The sequence below is a fragment of the Vigna umbellata genome, chromosome 5 (assembly GCF_029865625.1).
Source record: "Vigna umbellata cultivar VRB3 chromosome 5, Vumbellata_1.0, whole genome shotgun sequence".
In the NCBI taxonomy this organism is placed as follows: domain Eukaryota; kingdom Viridiplantae; phylum Streptophyta; class Magnoliopsida; order Fabales; family Fabaceae; genus Vigna; species Vigna umbellata.
The window spans coordinates 26,425,541-26,447,508 of NC_142169.1; the positions used below are offsets into that span (position 1 = coordinate 26,425,541).

General features: G+C 36.0%; 1 protein-coding gene across 1 annotated transcript; it reads right to left on the reverse strand.

The window, feature by feature from the left end:
- Nucleotides 1-6,592: 6,592 nt before the first annotated feature.
- LOC148198027 (ABC transporter C family member 5-like) lies at nt 6,593-20,991 on the reverse strand. The gene is made up of 12 exons (XM_088114916.1): nt 20,528-20,991; nt 18,077-20,320; nt 17,640-17,960; nt 17,475-17,561; nt 15,552-16,247; nt 15,291-15,455; nt 14,765-15,059; nt 14,439-14,653; nt 13,900-14,205; nt 7,571-7,634; nt 7,214-7,453; nt 6,593-7,081 (listed from the first exon to the last, which is right to left on the reverse strand). Exons 2-12 carry the CDS (start codon nt 20,189-20,191, stop codon nt 6,969-6,971), a joined length of 4,617 nt encoding a protein of 1,538 aa, XP_087971042.1. The 5' UTR covers nt 20,192-20,320; nt 20,528-20,991; the 3' UTR covers nt 6,593-6,968.
- Between the last annotated feature and the right edge of the window lie 977 nt (nt 20,992-21,968).

Here is a 21,968-nt window from a genome sequence, read left to right on the forward strand (position 1 = left end):
CGCGTGTCGGTGCCTTCGTATGTTCCTCTAACACACACCTCCCGTCACGTGTCGGTTTCCCCAAAACTATTTACTATCTTTACTAATTTTATTATTTTATTATTACCTCTATAAATTTAATTAACAAGTGATGATTGATAGAAATGAAAAATAAATAGCCGGTTAATTACTTTTTAAAATGAATTATTGGGTGGTAGTTGTAATTAATACTGGTTCAGTTAATAATAATTGTAATTATTGAAATATTAATGACTGTATATCAGTAGTTGTGCTGTTGGGATTGAAGACATGATTCAACAGACTCTCTTGGACTCATTTTTAAATGGAAATTTTGATTCAAAAGTAAATTTTGATTCAACAGTGGAAGAATTTTTCACCGCGAAAACGTTAGAGCTGGGTTTATAAAAATAGTTAACACTTGATTACATTTGACTCGTAAAGGAATTGTAAAATGTTTCTCCGTCATCTTCAAAGAGAGGAAATCTAGGAGAAAGAATATAGAACAAGAAAAAAATAGTTCATTTTGTTTTATTCTACCGTTTGGAATGGTAACAGGACAGAATGGGATGCTGCAAAAATAATTTCATTTTGCATGTATGTAATATTTTTTCGATTACATGCGGCATAAAAGAGTTTAAGATGAATGTTTGTAAGTGATTATTAAGATATGTTTAAATAATTAATTTGATTTATTTTTAGATAGAGTATTTGTGAGAATTAGAACTTTAGGAATATATAAGTCAAACTTAGTTCAGGTAAGGAAAATTTGTTATTTTATGGTAGTGTTTGATCGAATGAGTGGATAGTAGAAATGTTGTCATCAGAGTTTGTGTTGTAAAAAATATAACATGTGGATTTGATTGGTGTAACTAAATTGTGATTGATTTTTTTTTTCCTTAAGAAATATGATATTGAGAAGTTTATATGGTTGAGTTATTGGTTTGACCTAGATATATCATTTTGATCAATTGATTCTATTTGAAGATATTTTTCAACTAAATTATAACATTTTTTAAAATTGCACCTAATCGATTGTCTAATATATAAATATAATTTTTTAAATTATGTAAATTTATTAATGAGCTAACCAATTGTTGGACAAAAATGAAACATTTAATTTCAAAAACTTATAGATGATTTACCTACGGAGCAAGTATAAAATAAAATATTGAATGTGTGTGGAGCTTGGAGTTTTTTCAAACGTCTTTTTTGTATAAAATAAAAGTTTAGGCTTTTTTTTTTTTGTCAAAATTGACTCTTAGAATGTTATTTGATATGTATACGTGATTGATATGAATGTAGTTATTTTTAAAGGTAAATACTATATTAAGCGATTTTTAAGAGATGTATTGAATGAGAATTTTAAGAATAAGATTATTCTCATTCTATTAAAATTGAATGCATCATCATTTTAATCCAAGCAGGTAAAACTCTTGCATTAGGTCTTTTCTCAAGAAATACTACTAACCTTTTTAGTACTAATATATCTTTATTAAATTAATTATAAAATTATGTTTTAATTAAATTATTATGAGTGACAATTAATTTTTACAATAAATTGTTTTATTTCTTTATAACTAAATACGATTTACTTTTACTTATTTTCAGTTATTTTACGTATTTTTCATTTTTTTTCCCTCTCCTATTTCTTCTTTAAACAGGAAAATAACTTTTGCACTTATAATTTTACTTATACAACATTTATACAATAATAAAAAAAAACAACCATACAATACTGTAACACAGAAATAAAATATCATCTCCATTATCGTAGATATGAAGAAGAAAATAATATTTCGTACAGATTAAAGAAAAAAATTAATTACACTTTAATCATTTAATATTCTCAGACTGATTCAAAAAACGTGATACTTTAACAGAATAAAAAGGTATAGGCTCCGTTCTGATATATAAATAACAAAATTAAAGTAAATTAAAATAAATTAACTCCGTCAAACTGTCCTATAGGGTCGCAAATCGAGAGAAGACGCTGAAATGAGAAAAAGTCGTCACAATCACTTTCCCATAAATTATTAGGTTAAGCTCACTCACTCCACTAATCACTCCCGACAAATCTACACATTATTACAGATAAACACGTCAAAAGTGACACGTGTCAACTAATAATGCCTTTAATTGTGGCCATAACTATAATTTTATTCGTAAAAGAGAGGAAACAAAACTTCATATGAAAAATAAATAAAAAAGTTTAATCATTTTCGAGATCTTAATTTTGCTAAGAAGTCTCAATTAGTTTTTAATTATTTTTTTCAATTGGACCTTTATTTTCGAAAAATTAAAGCAATTAAGTATTTATTATTAGTTTCTTACTAACATCGTTAAAGAAGGTATCACATGTCAGTTTCGAGTTTTTTTGAATTTTTTAATTATTTTTTTTTATTTTTAATTTCTTTTAAAAATAAAATAAACGTCACGTATTAAACTGATATTGTGGCATGTGGCAATGATAGTATGACATGGCACTGACAGTGTCACGTGTCATCATATCATTGCATTTTTCATGGAGAAAGTTTCTATTGAAGATCAAGAAGAAACTACCTTTTAATTATCGTTTTGGAAAAAACTTTCTCCAATTTTTTATTTAAGAAAAAGTGAATTTTCACATCAATAATTTGTTCAATGAGCTAAATTATTTCGAAAATTCACACCACTATGTTATATCATTGTTTTCTTTTAACTCTTATAGGTATATTTAATGAACATAATTAACATTTATATAATTAATTAAATAAAAATATAAACAAACTTAATATTGTTTAAAATATTTAATAAAAATATTAATCTTGTTAAAAATATAACAAAATTGTTTAATTTTTAAAATTAGGACTAAATTGAGACAAAATAAAAATAAAGGGACGAAATTGAGACAAAATAAAAATACAAGAACCAAACTGAGACTAATGCAATGACATATGACCTAACAGTGACACGTGACACAATATCAGTTTGACACGTGACATTTTTATTTTATTTTATTTAAATAAAAATATTTAAAAAAATTTAAAAATCAATGACACTTGATATCTCTTTTAACGGTGTTAGTATAGAACTGAGAGACCTTATTATTTTAATTTTTCAAAAATAAAAACTTAATTGAGAGAAAAAATAATTGAGAACCTAACTGAGACTTCTCAAGAAGCTCGAGAATGATAAAAAAAAAATTATGAGTATTTGATTTAGTCCAAGTGATTGAATTTTAATTTTCTTATTTCTTATTTTGGGGTTCGAGAAAGAAACTTGAAAACCACATTTATTTATGAACACATGTTTATGTCTTCTCGTGTTTACAATAGTAGTGGTCGTGAATACGTGCATTCATCAACCACGAATCTTCATCTTCCAGTGGACTACCCTAACCAAACATTTAATGTTTAATTTATACATAGGAATACATGGATTATTTTTAATAAAAAACATTCATCATACACCATTTTTTTATGCAAGGAAATATATATATATATATATATATATATATATATGGGGTTTGCTAACGCGCGTACGTCTGTTTTTCAGTTGGTACATTTTAGCAATGTGTACTGGGTTTTAGTAGACAAAAATATCCTTATATACTATGCATTCTAAGTTTTAAGGTTAAGGGTATTTTAATAATTTTCATTCTCAAAACTAAAAAAAAAAAAAAAAGAAACCCCCCAAACCCTATTCACCTCTCTCATTCCTCTCAACCCTTTCTCTTTCATCTTTCTCACTCCAATATTTTCTCTGTCATCCCTATTGTAGTCCCAATTGAAAAAAAAAAATCAGAAACACCCTACTCTAGCCCCAATTGAAAAAAACACTTGCCCTTAAACAATCTTACAAAAAAATGATTTTATAATGAGTTTTGATCTTATAATTTTTGTCTCATCTAATTTTATCCAATTTTCAGAAGCATAAAGGAATTGGTAATTGACCTGGAAAACATCAGAAATACTTGTTGTTAAACAATTTCTTACAAAAAATGATTTTATAATGAGTTTTTATTTTATAATTTTTGTCTTATATAATTTTATCTAATTTTCACAAGCATAATGACATCAGAGGAATTGGTAATTGGCCTGGAAAAAACCAGAAACACTCGTTGTTAAACAATTTCTTACAAAAAATGACTTTATAATGAGTTTTCATTTTATAATTTTTGTCGTATATAATTTTATCTAATTTTCACAACCATAATGACATTCGAAAGAATTGGTAATTGGCCTGGAGGATTTTTTTAGAGATGATGATTCAACATATGCAGATGATGAAATTAGAGAAATTAGTGAAGATGGTGAAATTGAAGAGATCTTGAATGAACCTTTGCCTGAAGGTGAATATGTCAATGACTCAACTCTTTACAAAGGCAAATTGTTTAAAGGCAAGTGTTTCTGATTTTTTCAATTGGGGCTACAGTATGTATGACAGAGAAAAAGGTTGGAGTGAGAGAGATGAAAGAGAAAGGATTGAGAGGAATGAGAGAGGTGAGTAAGGGTTTGGATTTTTTTTTTTTTTTTTAAGTTTTGAGAATGAAAATTATTAAAATACCCTTAACCTTAAAACTTAGAATCCATGATATATAAGGGTATTTTTGTCTACTAAAATCCGGTACACATTGCTAAAATGTACCAACTGAAAAACAGGTGTACGCGCGTTAGCAAACCCCTATATATATATATATATATATATATATATATATATATATAATAATAATTTTTCTTACTCCAGAATATCAGTTATTTTCTTTAGATGGAAAACTTATATCATTATCACATTTAATAGTCTTACCTCATTTAAAAATTGAAACTTAAAACTGTTTAATTCTTTTTTAAATGCTTATAAAACCGTAATAAAATTCTAATATCTAATGTGAACAATACCTTAAAATATGTGGTAATTTATATTACTAAAAACAATAATAATAATATTAATTATTCTAGTTGTGATGGTCCATTGCAGGCCTTATAAACAATTCTAGAACCGCAAAGAGAGTTCTTTAGGTTGAAAGCGGCATCCAGAATTTGTTAATTATGATGTCCAACATTCTTAAAGTTGACCTTGACATACATGAAAGGAACAAGACAACCATAAGAAGAAGTCAAACATGAACACATGATTAGCAATGCCATATAATGCCCCAAAATAATCCAACAACTCAAGATGAATTTATAGCATACCTAGTTAGTTAGAACACAATAATGACGAATCTAGTTGAGAATATAAACACCAAAAGAAACATAAGAACTAACAAGTTTGTTATGCAAAGGCAAAATCCAAATCTGTTGTGCCAGAAAAAATTCTCGCTGGATGTGGGAGTTCCTCTGTCAACCTTCAAGTTTTCAAAGTATAAACTAACTCCTGGATCTCTCATCCTTACCTGGCTACCGTGCAACACCGAATTTGAGACACCTTGAACATTGTTGTTCACGTAAATGTTGATGCAACAGCAATCCTTTGGGTCAACCTTTGTGCTTCTATGGTGAATGTGCATCGTGGCACCCACGTTTTTGCCATCCAAGTTGATGTATTCAAAGGAGTCGTTCTTGAACTTTGACTCCATGAGAGAGTCATCAGTTGTTCAAGAGTGTGAGAATGGGACACTTCTTGCTGCTATGGGGAATATCGTTGTTTCTGCTGTCGGATGCCTTTGATTTCAGTTTTGACAAAGTTTAAGATTGGATCCAAAGGTTTCCTATTGCTGAAGGAACCCAATGTTCGACATCCTTGAATTACTTGAAGCACACTCTAAGTGGAAAATAAGAAAAAGAATCTTATACATTCCAGAAATTTTATTTTGAAAATGTTATTTCGGAAATTCCAGAACTTCTATTCTGGAGTTAATAATTTCGAAGTCAGTTTTACAAAGATGAAATAATCATTTTAAAATGCTAATAGGGTGCAAGAAGAAATTGATGGAGTGCAAAGAAGCAATTTATTAAGTCAATAAGGGCCGAATGACAGGCTAGAGAGAGACCCGTGTATAAATTACTACTAGTATTAAATCTCGAATGATTAGCTTTTTAATCATGCAGAGTGATAATTAAAAAAATTTATGGAAGTTATTTCTTAATACAAAAAAAAAATATATTAGTTTATGGCTAATTGGGTCACGATTGAATCATAGGGAAATTGGTCCAAATCTAGAACATAGGAGACCTAAACATGGCTATTGCTTCCTCCATTTCACTGTTCCTAAGTTCATCCCCACAATTACAGGAAAAGTTCAGCCGTAAAGGAAGAAAATAAAAAATATGAAAAAAAAATTCCGAAAAGAAGTTTTTTCCAAAACATATCTAATGTAAAAATACCCTGAAAAATCTCATTCTAAAAAACTTATTCTAGAATACATTCCGAAAATTCTGTTTTGAAAAATATTATTCTAAAAATTAAAATTTTGTTTCAAAAAGTTTTTGTTTGAAACATGTAACCCGAAAAGTTACTTTCATGGAAGATAAAATGGGCATGTTGAAAATTTGAGGGGGTGCACGAAAAAGTATATGAAACTACTGTATTAGTAACAAAAATTAAGAAAACCAAGAAAATTAAGAAACATTTTAGAAAAGATAACTACTATAACATTTAGGGAGGAGATGGATACGAGCTTAATTCTAAACTTGACTAAGAGAAAATTGTGGAATACAGAAAACTAGATTAAACTCTACAGTTCTCTCTAACAGTGCAAGATCCTAGTGCCTCATTCTACAAACTACTTCGTTGCTTTCCTGTAAGCACAGATACTCTTATTGTTTGTTACAAAGCATGCTAACCATGCCTGAATTTCTCAATTCTAAGGGGAAGAATCAAACAAATTTCTGCCAGTGGGGTGCTTGATTGATGAGGCACAAACCTCTCCTTTTATTTGTTTGTTTCCATCTCGTGGCTATGCATGCCCGGAATGCAACAGTGGCATGTAAGGTGGCATCACTTCCTGCTTCAACTTCTGAACTAAAGACACCGACATTCCATTTGATCTAAAATTCTGGTATACCACTCGAACGTGATGAATACTCAGTCACCAACTTCAGAAACATGGAAGACTTGTCCTCTAATAGTTTTGTAGGCGTGTCAAACTCTGCAACTCGACCTGCAAAAGTATCCAAAGGTTAACTTCAGAAGCACATACTAAAAATCCATAATGCAGTTTTTATATAAATAGAGAAGAAGAAAAAGGATACAGGTCATGCAGAAGAACAAGACATTATGCTTTTATACGCACCATCACTTAGCACAAGAACTTGATCACTGTCGATGACAGTAGGTATACGATGTGCAATGGTGCAGACAGTGCAGGCCTTGAATTCACTTCGGATGATCTTCTGAATAAGATTATCTGTGGCGGTATCAACTGATGCCGTTGCTTCATCCAGTACTAGTATTCTTGACTGCTGCAGCAGTGCTCGGCCCAGAGCAACAAGTTGTCGCTGTCCTACACTCCAATTATCTCCATTTTCTAGAACTGCAGATTTCAAAGTATTTGTTATGTTTGCTACTTGTGACTAAACACTATTTTTTCTTTTTAAGGGGTGAGGAAGGAAGGATACTGTAGCTTTTCATTTGTCTTTTGGCCACCTACCTGGTGTATCAAGCTGTTGTCCTTTGTCACGGATGACCTCTCCAAGCTGAGACTTGTCAAGTGCCTGAAAAAAATTAAAACCCAATGGTCACTGTTAAGTATCGTCGTATAGAAACACAAGAAACAAGGGGAAAAAATACTATTTTCTATATTCAGTAATTCTGAATTCATACAATTCAGAATACAGAACCAAAATCAGAAAGAATGTAAGTCTATCTACCCTCCGAAAGTTCCCAGGTCCCCTCACACCCTTTATTCCCTCTCTCCTCTAATGAAAAGATACCCCCATGATTTCACACCTTCCATATCAGTCATTCTGTTATTTCAGAATCAAGGACGTGTGCATGTGGCCCCCAAGTGATGGGTTTCCACTTCTTCCTCTCATAAACCTGGTGATTTTTTTTACTCTGCCCTTGCACTCCTCCCCCTTCATTTGTATCAATACCTACCCCTCGAAAATTCACCTTGTCCTCAAGGTGAAGTTCAGGAAACGATTCCATCATCTTGTGCAGAGGTTCCCACGAATTTTCACAAGCTGGAAGACTCTTCCACTTCACTAACACTTCCATAGTCTGTTCTGTTTCTCCTCTGACTGCTAAGACTTCTTCTGGTTGGACTTCGAGCTCCAAGTCTTCAGTCACAAAAGGGGATAGTTGCTGGACAACAATGTCATCAGCCAACCTTGGTTTCAATAATGCCACATGAAAGATAGGGTGAACTCCGTTAAAATTCTTTTCATTCATCTCCTGCAACATTACAGCCACCTCTTCCATAGGGGTTGCTGTTACATCACCTCGAACTACTGGAGGAGGGTCCTTCCGTATAAAACCTTGAATGGTGTCAGTTTAGTGGACTCATGATAGGTTGTATTGGTACCAAAATTCAGTCCAACTGAGCCATTTAAGCCACTGTTTGGGTCTCACTCCTGCCATGCACCTCAGACACGTTTCAAGACAGCGATTCACCACTTCAGTTTGCCCGTCTGTTTGTTGATGATAGACAGAACTGAACTTTAATTTGGTTCCTGCTAGCTTGAATAACTCAATCCAGAAAGACCTCATGAAGACCTTGTCCCTCTCTAACACAATCGACTCAGGAAACCCCTGAAGCTTTACCACTTCCTTCAAGAACAGCTCAGCAACTTCCTTGGATGTGTAAGAGTGTGTCAGGGCAAGGAAGTGGGCATATTTACTGAAACAATCTACTATGACCAAGATAGTATCCTTGCCACCGGATTTTGGTAACCCTCCAATAAAATCCATGGAGATATCTGCCCAAATCTGTTTTGGAACGGGTAGGAGTTGCAGCAGCCCTGCAGGGCTGAGGGTTTGATACTTGTTTCTTTGACATACTTCACATTTCTTCACATACTCTTGAGATCCTTTTATAAGTTCTAAAGAAACCCAAATGCCCTCTTACAGCTGAATCATGAAATTCCCTCAGGATTGAATTGATTTTAAGGGACCCCTTTGGAATAACAAGCCGACCTTGATAGTACAACCTGCCCTGGTTTATGTTATACCCTGAATGCTCTCCATTCTTCACTGCTAGGTCTTGGATTATTTGCTTCAACCTTTCATCCTGCTCAATTTCTGCCTCAAGATCTTCCCACTCCAAGAATTTGACTGTGTGGATGGCTGCATATTGTATTCTTCTAAGGGCATATCTGCTCTATTTTCCTTTCCTGGTTTGTATTTAATGTCGAAGTCATACCCAAGCAACTTGGAGATCCACTTATTTTCTTCCTCACCCGTTAGACTTGGATCCCTTAAGAACTTCAAACTTCTCTGATCAGTATGGATTATGAAATGCCTTCCCAGTAGGTAATGCCTCCATTTCTATACAGCCATGACCACTGCCATCAATTTTTTTTCATAAACCGACTTGTTCAAGTTCCTGTCAGAGAGTATTAAAACTGCACCAAGGTCGTGACCTGAAGCATCGGTTTCTATCACAAAAACCATTGTAAAATCTGGCACAGCAAGCACAGGCACCTGTGTCATTGTTGTTTTCAGCTGCTCAAAAGCTTTTTTGAGCTGGTGCATCCCACTAAAAGCTGTCTTTCTTCAGCTGTTGAGTCAAGGGCCATCTTCCCATACCCCTCGAACTTTCTGTAATATCTTGTGAGGCAGAGGAAACCTCTCAATCCTCTCACATCTTTAGGAATTAGCCAATCTACCATAGCCTTTATCTCGTTAGGATCAGCAGCTACTCCTTGGCCCGACTCAATATAGGCTAAATACTCAATACTCCTCCTTCCAAAAGAGAATTTCTTTTTGTTCACCACCAGACTATGTTGCCTTAGAGCATCCAGCACCTGTCACACATGCTCATGATGACAATCTACACTCTTGCTAAAAATAAGGATGTCTTAGAAAAAGACTAAGGCAAACTTTCTCAAATAGGGGTGAAGTACCTGTTCATGAGAGCTTCGAATGTAGAGGGTGCATTAGTAAGCCCGAATGGCATTACTAAGAACTTATAGTGACCCTCATGCGTCCAGATAGCAGTTTTGGCTATATCTTCTTCCCACATTCATACTTGGTGATACCCCGATTTTAGATCCAGCTTAGTAAAGATCAGAGCTCCTCCCAATTCATCTACGATGGGTATGGGATACCTTTCTGGTAGGGGGTACCTGTCTGGTAGGGTGAGCTTGTTTAAGGTCTTATAGTCGACACAAAACCGCCATCCTCCATCTTTCTTCTTCACTAAAATAATTGGACTACTATAAGGGCTAGTGTTGGGTCGTATGATTCTTGCCACCAACATTTCTTGCACAAACTTTTCAATCTCAATCTTTTGATAATAAGGGTACCTATACGGCCTGATATTTGGAATAGTAGTGTTGCCCTTAAGATGGATGGCATGGTCACAATCCCTCTTTGGAGGCAATTCAGTAGGGTCTCTGAACAGATCTTCATAAGCTGCCAAAACATCTACCAAGGCTAGGTTGATGGGCCTCTGTCCCTTGTATGTATCATCATATTTGTTACGGTATAAGGTAGGGGGTAATAATAAGGTTTGGAAAGTATATGAGAAGGAGAAGGAAGGTAGGAGGGAAGTGAGGCCGAACGGTATTGACCATAAAGGCCGAATGGTGGAAGGCATGGAGTGGTATAGCCGAATGGTGGAAGGTGGTGAAGAGCTGGAGCCGAACGGTAGGAGGCAGGGGGCGCCGAACGGTAGGAGGCAAGGGGAAGCAAGTCGAACGGTGGAAGGCGGGGAGAGGTCAAGTCGAACGGTAGAAGGCATGGAAAGGTCAGGCCGAACGGTGGAAGGCGGTGAAGAGCTGGAGCCGAATGGTAGGGTGCAGGGGGAAGCAAAGTCGAACGATAGTTGGACCCGATCGGTTGAAGAGTGACTATCCTAACTGGGACAACAATTAGGATAGGCGGGGAATATTTAGAAATAATTATAGTAAATAAGAATATATCTTAGGGAAATATTTTATTTAGAACAATATTCATATTTTATTCTAGGAAAATATTTTATTCTAGGGAAATATTTTATTTAGGAAATAATTAGTATAAATAAAGGGGAAGTCTAGGGTTAAAGGTATGCTTTTGATTATTGAGTATGGTTGACAGGCGACTATGCATCCTGTGAGGGAGGTTATGCTCCCAAGTAATTGAAGGAGGATATTCTCTCAATTATTGTTTACTTTTTTTTATCCAAATATTACCATCAATAAAAGAGATTCATTCGTCCATTATCATTTGTTTATTGTTCTATTACGTGTTGTGAGAGTGTGAGAGGTGGTATTTGGCTAGTTTACTGGTACGTAACAATATTGGTTGGACAAGACAGCACATATCCTTCTCCCTCATTAGTAAGAGCCTTCACCATCGCCTTCCAGGATGCTTGAGATTTGTATACTCACCTTTATCTCGCCAAGTAAGAATTAAGTTTTTAAAATTTGCTTTGACATTCCCTAGACTAGCCAACCAATCCATTCCTAACACCAAATTTGTCCCTCCTAACTCCATATTAAAAAAAATTCTGCACAATAGGAATGCCTTCCACTGCAACTTCCAAGTGCTTGCATATGCCCAGATTCCTCACCTTGGCACCCGTTCCTACCTCCAACTCATAGACCTTTGTGTCATTCACTTTTAAGTTGAGCTGCTGAACTAATTCCTCGGAAATGAAATTAGCCAAAGCACCACAATCCACCAATATTAGCACCTCCTTGCCCATAATCATTCCCACCACCTTGAAGGTTCGATTGGATGTCAATCCTTCTTTGCTTTTCAAAGAAATCTGCAATACTTTGTTGGCTATAGGTTCTCCCTAATCCTCATCATCGTCACTAACTTCCAATTCTTCACCTTGGGATCCTTCAATTAATACAAATTGAAAGTGTTTCAAATTGCATATATGATCACGACCCTAGGTTTTGCCACACTTAAAACAAAACCCCTTTCAACTTCTTTCTCTCAATTCTGCTTGAGAAAGTTTTCCCCAGTAACAAATTTCTTCTCCCCATGATCCGCATCATGCAACTTACTATTCATTCCTTCCCTATTTCCTCCTCTCTCCCACCTAATGAACCCATGAATATGTCTTCCCATTGCCTTCTCCAGCGATGTCTTTTTGAAATTCACGAGTTCCGATTTGCGCAGAGCAATATTCTTCTGTTCAAGCAACAAGGGTCCTATCCATGAGCTCCTCAAGAGACCCCATCATATATAATTTCAATTATGCCTGAATCTTTTCCTTCAAGTCGTTGAGGAAGATTCCCTTCAGCATTATTCTCTCTTCTTTCTTCAGTTGCATTCAGACTGCTCCCTGTATTTCAACAGAGTTGGTCTGCTGCAGGCTCAACAACGGGCCATAAGGATTTTGTACCAACCCTGGTTGAAAGTGTTGAATCAACGCCACGTCCACCATTGATACCAACTTAAAGCCTTATCTTCCAATGCTATCACTACAGTGTCTAATTCCCGTACTATCCAGCCATAAGCATTATCTCCTCGAAATATTGGAATCTGAAGTTTTCGCCCTCCAAAATCGTGTGAGGATTCACGGCTACTAGTTTGTGTCGTGTGGCTAGCATCGTCTTCACTCTCAAGCTCACCATCAGTGGCATTGGACATGGCCTCCCTTTTGTGTGAACGATGCTTGTGAGGTTGCCCCCTTCATGACCTTTTGATTTTTCAACTCCACCTGTTGTTGCTCAAGTCCGTCTTTGCATTGCTCCATTGCTCGATGAGTTAGTACCATACACTCCCAGAAGCGAGTGATCTGATACGTATAGAAACACAAGAAACAAGGGGAAAAAAATACTATTATCTATATTCAGTAATTCTGAGTTCATACAATTCAGAATAAAGAACCGAAATCAGAGAGAATGTAAGTCTTTCTGCCCTCGGAAAGTTTGCAGGTTCTCCTCCTTTTTTCCCCCACGTAATTCTCCCCTCACTCTCTTTATTCCCTCTCTCCTCTAACTAAAAGATACCACCATGATTTCAGACCTGCCACATCAGCCATTTTGATATTTAATAATCAAGGACGTGTGCATGTGGGCCCCCAAGTGATGGGTTCCCACTTCTTCTTCTCATAAACCTAGTGGATTTTCCTACTCTGCCCTTGCACTCCTGCTCCTTCATTCGTATCAGTCACATAACGCACAAAGTGCTATTCAAACTGCCATAATTTTAAAAAACTCAAGAATTATTAGTCTATTTTCTTATGCCATAACTTTTGCTTAGGAATAAAGGTATAAAGTGGTTTATTTGATTTGGAGTGTGATATTAATAAAGCTAAACAAAAGATCTTCCAAATTAGGCACTGAAATTACTTGTCAGTCAAGGACAAGTAATCAAGTACCCAAGTTTGATTAGTCCCAAGTTACTTTTGATACCACATTTAGCTCAAATAGAGGGTTACTTTTGGCATATGTTGTGAGTTTTCTTCCTTATCCACGGAAGGTACATATGTGGAGGAAGTTTGTTAGGTATGACATAGTGAACGATAGTGGAGGCTCTGCTTGTTTTGTTTTTGGTGGGGGAGTTTAAAGAAGTTTACTGCATAGATTACTTCTAAACCAAATATTGAAGAGTTTTTCTTTATATTATTACTTCATGTTCTCATTTTCCACTTTATCAATATCTATTTTCTGTTTGATCTCTTTGCTTGTATATCCTGAACTCCGTGTTAATCCTTAGTCCTGCCTTATTAAGAATATTTCCATTTCTCTTATAATAATTTGACTGTTACTATACATAGATATCCACAACTGAACACAAGTAAACTTTATAAGCAGCTTTCTGAACAGATAGTACAAGCTGTGCAAAAAAAGCGTGGAGTTATGAAATAAAACCAACCTCCCAAATCTCTTTATCTGAGTGCTCCTCAAGAGGATCAAGATTGCCTCTGATAGTCCCTTCAAATAAAGTTGGATCTTGTGGGATGATACTGAGATGGCTGCGAAGATCATGAAGGCCAATCTCTGAAATATTTATGTTGTCAATAAGGATACTTCCACTTGTTGGTTCAATCAATCGAAATAGTGCCTGAATTAAAGTAGATTTTCCACTGCCAGTTCGTCCAACTATTCCAATCTTCTTTCCACCAGGAAATGTGCATGTTACTCCATGAAGCACCAAAGGAAGGTTCTCCTTGTAACGGACCTTCAAAAGAGACAGTGTAAGGATAAGAGAAGTGGAGATCCAGTACTCGTGATGGGACAAAGCCAGTTGCAGCAAAAAAATCATAATAAAGATATCAATGTAACGTGGCTAACAACTAGGATTAGATACTGTACATAAAGAGACATCATACTACTCATCAAGAAATAAACCATAAATATTTGACTAGAAAAAAAAGAAAACAAAAAGCATAAATGTGAAGCTGAGCTTGGAACCTTCAAATCAATTATTTCGATTGTCCCATTTTCTGGCCATGAGGATGGAGGGCGAGAATCTTCAATTATAGTGGGTGCTTCACTAGGAATTTGGCTGTACTGATATATTCTTTCAATGGATATAATTTTATTTTCAAGTTTGCAAAAGCTGAGTATCCACCGTGATAAGCGTGCATTTAAATTTAGGCCATATGTCACAGCAAGTCCAGCCATGCCTATAGAGAAAAGGTAACAGCAATGAGAACAGAATAATATTCCATTATCGCAGTCAGCATCCTGTATAACCAGCACTTGTGAAAGTAAATCTATTTTCTAAGAGCACTTACTGGGGTCTATACTTCCTCGAGGAAAACTCACAAGCAATACCATGCAGAAAGAAAATACAAAGGTTGACAGTAACTCCATCCGCAGGCAGAGCCACTCAATTGCAGAAAGACTACAAAAGAATGGTCGTGCAAAACAATCAAGAAGATAGAGGTTCCGCTTCATGAACCTTTTTTCTTGTCCAAAACCTCTGATGGTGGATGCTCCAGCAATTGACTCACCAAAAAGATGTATAATTGGAGACTTCTGGATGCTAACAATACGAACCAGTTCCCTGGAGGATGCCATATAGTATTTCTGCAATGGAATTGGTTGTTGGCTAGACTAAATTAAAACATAGGGTTATATACAAACATTTAAATAATGCAATGAGATTGGAAGATTACAAGAACTTTTTGACCATGTACCCTCTCTTTTACTTGGAATAAAGTTCTTACTTTTCTCCAAAGAAAGCAGTTTTTTTTTCTTTTATGCAAATATTCTGGAAGAGCAGTTAGAAAGATTTTAAGCTGGACAAATTCTAATTACCTGCATCCACAAACAAGCAACAGCCATTGGGACAACTAACAGTAAAACTTGCCATGTAACTTCTGTCATTACCCCAACAATACCAATAAGTTGAATTGTTGTTGAAGCAAACCCGCCAAGTCTAAAAGGAATGTCAAGATCCACAACACTTTGATCAATCGATACCTGGTGGGATAAAGGTGACGCATTATAATTATCTACACCATACAGATAGAGATACGATAAAAAAATAATAGAAGATGAGGACAAAAGAGAACTTACCCTATTCAAGATCCTTCCAGCTGGTGTAGAGTCAAAGAAAGACATTGGTGCATGGAAAACACTTCTAAGCATTTTTAAAAATAGCTTCTGTGCAGCTGCAAGGCCAAATGTAGCCACCAGAACAGCCCTTACAAATATAAACCATGAGCTGCCAAAAGCAAGGGCCATGTATACAAGAAGAAGAACTGAGGGAGTTACTTTGGGCAGGTCTCCTTCTGTTTGAGGGTTAGCCCAAGCCATCCACCAATTGCTAGCAATCTGAAGGAACTGAAACAATGCTTGTGCAATGATTATGAGAGGAATTAACAAGCCTTTATATGCGGCTGCCATGTATGACAAGTAGACCTTCATGCTGACTCTGCCTCTAATCCTCTCTTCTTCTTGAACAAGCTGTTTCTTTCTCGATCGTTTTGCTTTCTTCTTCTCCTTAATTGCTTTTTGATCTGAAGTAGATGCTCCTTCTTGCACTTCCTTGGCCAAACTGTCTATATCATTTGCAGAACATATGGATTTCTTACTGGTCATAACAGATGCCTCTAGAGATAAATTTTCATCTGAATCTTCAGAGGAGTGAGTAGGGATATCCATAGCCTCAATGGCTTCATGGTGGGCTGAAACCAGAGTATTAAAATCTGTTCCTGCTTGTAAAAGTTCGTCATACTTTCCTGACTGTATGATGCAGCCTTCTTTAAGCACCTTCAAGAATAGAAAAAAAAAATTAGAAAAAAATCATCTTAACATCATCACATAAGTTCTTTTCGGTACTTAAAACCTTGTTAAGAGAAGAAAAAACAGAAACTTCATATAACATGAAACATTTGAGTAGGATTCTTCCTACAAAAAGCTTCCAAGCACTAAAAAATAGATTTAGAAAAAAATCATCTTAACATCATCACGTAAGTTCTTTTCGGTACTTAAAACCTTGTTAAGAGAAGAAAAAACAGAAACTTCATATAACATGAAACATTTGAATAGGATTCTTCCTATAAAAAAGCTTCCAAGCGCTAATTGTACTAGTTGCAATGGGGCACTACCATAATTATACTATAAGAGAAATTACACCAAAATGTGATGTGTGTAGAAAACACGAGTCAAGTGCACTTTGTTATGAAGGATTTTATTATAATATATATTAAGCTTTCACTTAATTGTAGTCGTACTGAAACCATCCTTTCTTGAAATGTCAAAGTTTTTGCTATCGTAAAATTGATTTGGAACGTGAACGTAACAACTCATGGGATTGGTTACAGGATAGAGATAATAACATAAGTTGGACAGGCATGGAAACCAATCGGCTCACAGTAGAAAACTTGAATCGAGTACTTCAAATAACAAACAAACAAACAAACAAACAAGAGCACCCACAAAAGGGTTTCATTGATCTATCAGAAAGGGAAAAGGGGTCCAATATTTCAGAAAAGGAAAAGAAGGTCATCAAATTTTGAAGGACGCAGTAAAAGAAAGTCGTGTGAGTCAGATTGTTATTTGTTTTAAGTAAAATAACTTCGGTCACGGGATTTAATTGCATCAGTGGAGGATATTTAGTTATTCCTAGTGTCAATGGATTTTACCCTATACATGTTATTTTTTAGAAGAAATTTGTTAGCAAGTTATGACTTGCCTTTCGTTTAAAAACACCAAAACGTGTAACTTGCAAAATATTCCTTCCATAAAGAAGCGAATAGGTGTACAAACTGACTTCATGTAAATATTAAGAGAGAACTATAATGCAAACAGGACATCAAGAGGAAAACCTCACTTTGACATACCAGAGGGCATCTTAAAAACTGAATCCTGAATCGTGCATCATGCAGGGAATACACAATTCAAAATTTAAGTGTGAAATAAAGCATTATCATAAACTTGGCCTCTTATTGCATGATGCCCGAATGTGCTCGAAAAAATTGTACAACACAGCCATACCAGTATCAAATCAGCAGCCGGAAGAAATTCAACTTGATGCGTCACATAAATGACTGTTTTATCTGCTAGTGCTGTCAATATATAATCCTGCGGTACCATGTCAAAGGGTAAGCCATATCCACAATTTTAAACAGTACTATCAACTCCGTGCTAAGGAAAACTAACCCTGAACAAGTCAGATCCAGTGTGAGCGTCAACTGCACTGAAGGGATCATCAAGAAGATAAATATCAGCATCTTGGTAGAGTGCTCGTGCAAGCTGAACCCGCTGCTTCTGGCCACCACTCAGGTTTATACCTCTATCACCTATAATTGTCTGATCACCGTGTGAGAAAAGTTCTAGGTCCTTTTTCAGTGAACAAGCTTGAAGAACACTCTTGTACTTTGCTTTGTCCATTGGGCTTCCAAAGAGGATATTTTCTTCTATAGTTCCTGATTGTATCCATGCTGATTGGGAGACATATGCAGAAGATCCACACACTCTGACCTGAAAAATAAATGAATGCATTTTGTAAAAAGTGTGAAAAATTACAAAGATTAAAATGTCAACAGACAGATTAATATAATAAAGAGGGAATCAAAAGCTCAAGGGCACCAACATACTTCCCCAGAAGTCTTGGGAATTTCTCCGAGGATGCAAGACAGAAAGCTTGATTTCCCAGAACCAACCATGCCACAAACAGCCACGCGCATCCCTTTTTCAACTTTCATTCTTATCCTTGATAGAGTAGGTCTGGAAGATGAAAGGTCCCAACAGAAGACACCGTCCTTAATTTCTATAGCAATGTTAGTGATGCCTTGTGGCAAGGCAATAGTTGCATCTTCCTGCAATTCTTCCTCCAGAAGGAAGCCAGATAACCGATCAAGAGAAACTTTTGTTTGAGCCATTGTTGACACCAAGTCTGGAAAATTCCTCAAAGGTTCTTGCAGGATCCTGAAAGTAGCCAGAGCAGAAAGTACACCCCCAGCAGTCAGCTGACCACCCAACAATATGGAAGTACCGAAAGTGACTGCTGAAACAAAAATCGGCGAGCTCCAGAATATAAAAGTTATGAAAGCCTGAGAATAGAGGGCTTTCCGAAGCCATTTGAATTCTACTCCACGCATATCCTCCAGTTTCACTCTATATCTGTCTTCCCAAGCTTGAAGTTTGAGAATCCTCATATTCCTCAGGCACTCAGATGTTTTTCTCATCCTCTCATCCTTAGCAGCCATTAATCTGTCTTGATAATCTTCTTGGATCCTGGCCACGGGAACAGTGACGACAATGGAAATTATTGTAGCAATCAGAGTTGCAACAGAGGCAATTCCAACATTCTTATACAAAATTGCCAGGGCAAGAACAATCTGGAGAGGAAGCATCCACATGTCATGGAGATACCAAGAGTAGTCCCCGACCCTCTGAACATCAATAGCCATGTAGTTAACAATTTCCCCACTTGTGTGACTTTGCTTGGCCAAGCTTGATATCCTTAACCCCTTTCGATATACCATTGCAGTTAGAGCCGACCTCACATGCATACCCATGATGTCCACCCCTAGATACCACTGCCTGGTAGTCATGGTCTCCACAAGCTTAGCCGCAAAGAATATCCCTGCAAGAACATACCCCTCATGTGGGAAAACCTCTTTGCCAACTAAGAAATCAACAAAATAACTTATCATGTATGGACCAACGTACGAAACTAGAGTGGTTACACCAGCAAATATGGCATTACAAGCCGCCTCCTTCCAAAATGACTTGAGAAGCGCCCATGCTAACGAAGGCTGCCCGGATGATGAGCTTTCTGCCTTCAATTTCTCCCAATTAGAATTCACAAGCTTATAGTTTGTTTTAGATCGGTCATTAGGTGCAACAAGGGGAATGTCCTTAAGCTCAAGAGGCCTTTTTGCGCCAATGGAAAGAAGGGGATTCAACCAAGACAAAGTGGCCAAGCTAAAAAGTCCAGCATCATTATAGGGAGTAACCTTAAGACAGCCGGGTTCTTCCTCAACAAGCAATGGTTGTTGCTCATCAGAAGTCCTACATATCTTTACACCAGTAACACCCCTGATTGCAACAATACACAAAAAGCCAAGAGCAGGAGTGACCGCAAAATTCGCCACAACATGAGAACGCAGGTGCTTGGAACCTTCCATCCAAACCCCTCTCCCATCAACGTACAAACCACACAAACAAACAACAAATAACACAAACCACCAAACTCTGAGCAAATTTGGAAACCTCTCACGCGCCTTGAACTTGCACTGCAAAGCCGAGAAGCAAAGAGCAACCCAAGCTAAACCCTGCACTAGAGGCACAGAAAGAAGAGCCAAACCCAAATCCCCATCCCTTTCTCTGATCAAGGCAAACCCATCAAACCCCAACACCAAAACATGCACCAACAAAACATAGAAACAAGACAACACCGACAACTTGAACCACGTTCCAATCCGAACGTCACGTGTTTCTAAATCAACACTATCACGGCCGCGGCTGGCATTGCCGGTTCCATTGTCCTTACCAAATCTAACTCCAACCCCTAAACACACAGCCACCCTCCTCGCCAAAAGAACGAACACAAACACAATAAAGAGTGTCAAGTTGGCACAGATTGCCACCACTTCCACCCAAGGCAATCCAAGGATGGCACTCCAAATACTCTCAAACGATCCCGAAGAAGAAGAATAATAAGAAAACGACGTCGGAGACGAGATTCCAATTTCATCGACGGCCATTGCTGTGTGAAGCAAAACGTGGATTCAGAAGAGAAAGTCGGTGGTAATTGAGAAGTTTCTAAAGTTGTGATGATGTCATCGAAACGCGAGTGATTGAAAAAAGGGCATTTCACCATCTGGTGGCAGATTCTGCAGACACATTACAGCGCAAACAAAGAGAATTTCGTCAGCACGGAACCGGAAGAGAAACAGAGGAATGTCACACAAAAACACAAAAAACAACAGGCAGCAGCACTTCTCAGTTCTTAAACCTTCCAAATTCAGACAGGGACAACAAAAATGAGAATCGAGAATCCAATAGACGAAGAGAAAGACAAAAACAACAAAAAGAATAACCTGGGTTGGTCTGAGAAATCGCTTGTGATCTTCGAAAAGCTACAATCTTTGAAGAATATCGCACCTGATTGAGAAGATAAATAGAAGACCGCGGCAATACAGAGATTGACAACGACAGTGACGGTGAAGATAACGATTAAGATAGAACAGCTACGAAATAAGTACAACAATGTCTTAGGTAGAGAGAGACAGAGAGAGAAGTGAATCTCTCTCTTCTGCTCTCTTTAATAGTCTGTTATTTTCCCTTTTAACTATGCTTCCGTCTCTGTGTGTGAATGATGCTGGCAATCATAAAAGTGCCGTGCGAGAATGAACAACTTTTGTTTTCTATATTAGGTTTAAGAAAATGGAAGATTTGGTGTAAGCTGAATGAAAATGGAAATCCTTTTTCGCTTTAATAGGAATCCTGTTATACAGATTTTAGCTCAGTTCCTAATGTGATCTGGGTGACTCTCACAGTGACTCAGGCCTGCTTCGCTCATTTACCATATTATTTATTTATAGCTCCATGCCAGACATACCTATCAACTTATATACTACTATTTTAATAATCTTCTCTGCGCTATCATTATTTCAACAATATTACAAATTACTTAAATATGATCAATTATAACATAAACTTATATTTTCACCTCTCATTTACTACATTTTCATTACATTTTTTATTTTTAACTGATTTAAAATCTTTCATAACTAAATATTTACTATTTATAGTGGTTTTAACAAGTTTTTTTCTTCCTTTTGTAATTAAAAAACAAAATTAGACATATTTTAAATATGTGATAAAAAGATTCGCCGTCTGTGACCAAACAAAATTATCTCCTCTGTGTAGTTTATTGAAAGAGTGCAATGAATAAAAAACAGTAGGCAATGGTCTTGAGATTGGAGCACTTCGTTTTAAAAATACCATTTTTAGGCACCTATTTGTCTTAGTGGAGTGTGTGTGTGTGATGTTCATTCAGTGGTTTCGTTTTTAAGAAAAGTAAAGTTTTCTTTCTTTGTCACTGTAATGCGAACGTACACATGTGATTTTTTTTGTATTTCCTTATTATATAATGTCGTTTTCATCTCATCATCACTGCATTTAAATAATTTCACACATTACTTCAAGTTATTAAATAATTGTTGTCATTTTATGTAATTACATAATTTTAAATTGTTTTGTTTTATTTCATGTATTCAGTTTTGAAAAAAAAAATCAAATTTATTTATGAAGGATATGTTTTGATTAAACTGAAAACTTTCTCTTTTTTAACTCTTACGTATATACTTCGATTGAAAAATTAAATAAAAATTTAAAATAGTATATATTAAATCTCTTCCTTGTACATGGTGATGGTAAATATGGTAAATAGGAGAGAAGATGAAGAGTTTTTTGTGTTTAGTTTTTTCTACATAGAGACCATTACATGTTGATGCACGTTTTTTACATGTTAGACTC

What these genes read in the sequence shown, in the direction of transcription:
- LOC148198027 (XM_088114916.1), bottom strand. Translation starts at nt 20,191, where the DNA reads ATGGCCGTCGATGAAATTGGAATCTCGTCTCCGACGTCGTTTTCTTAT. An exon ending in CTGGAAGGATCTTGAATAGG is followed by an intron (nt 15,456 to 15,551) that starts GTAAGTTCTCTT and finishes TTATCCCACCAG; the next exon opens with GTATCGATTGATCAAAGTGT. An exon ending in AGTTCTTGTGCTAAGTGATG is followed by an intron (nt 7,082 to 7,213) that starts GTGCGTATAAAA and finishes ATACTTTTGCAG; the next exon opens with GTCGAGTTGCAGAGTTTGAC.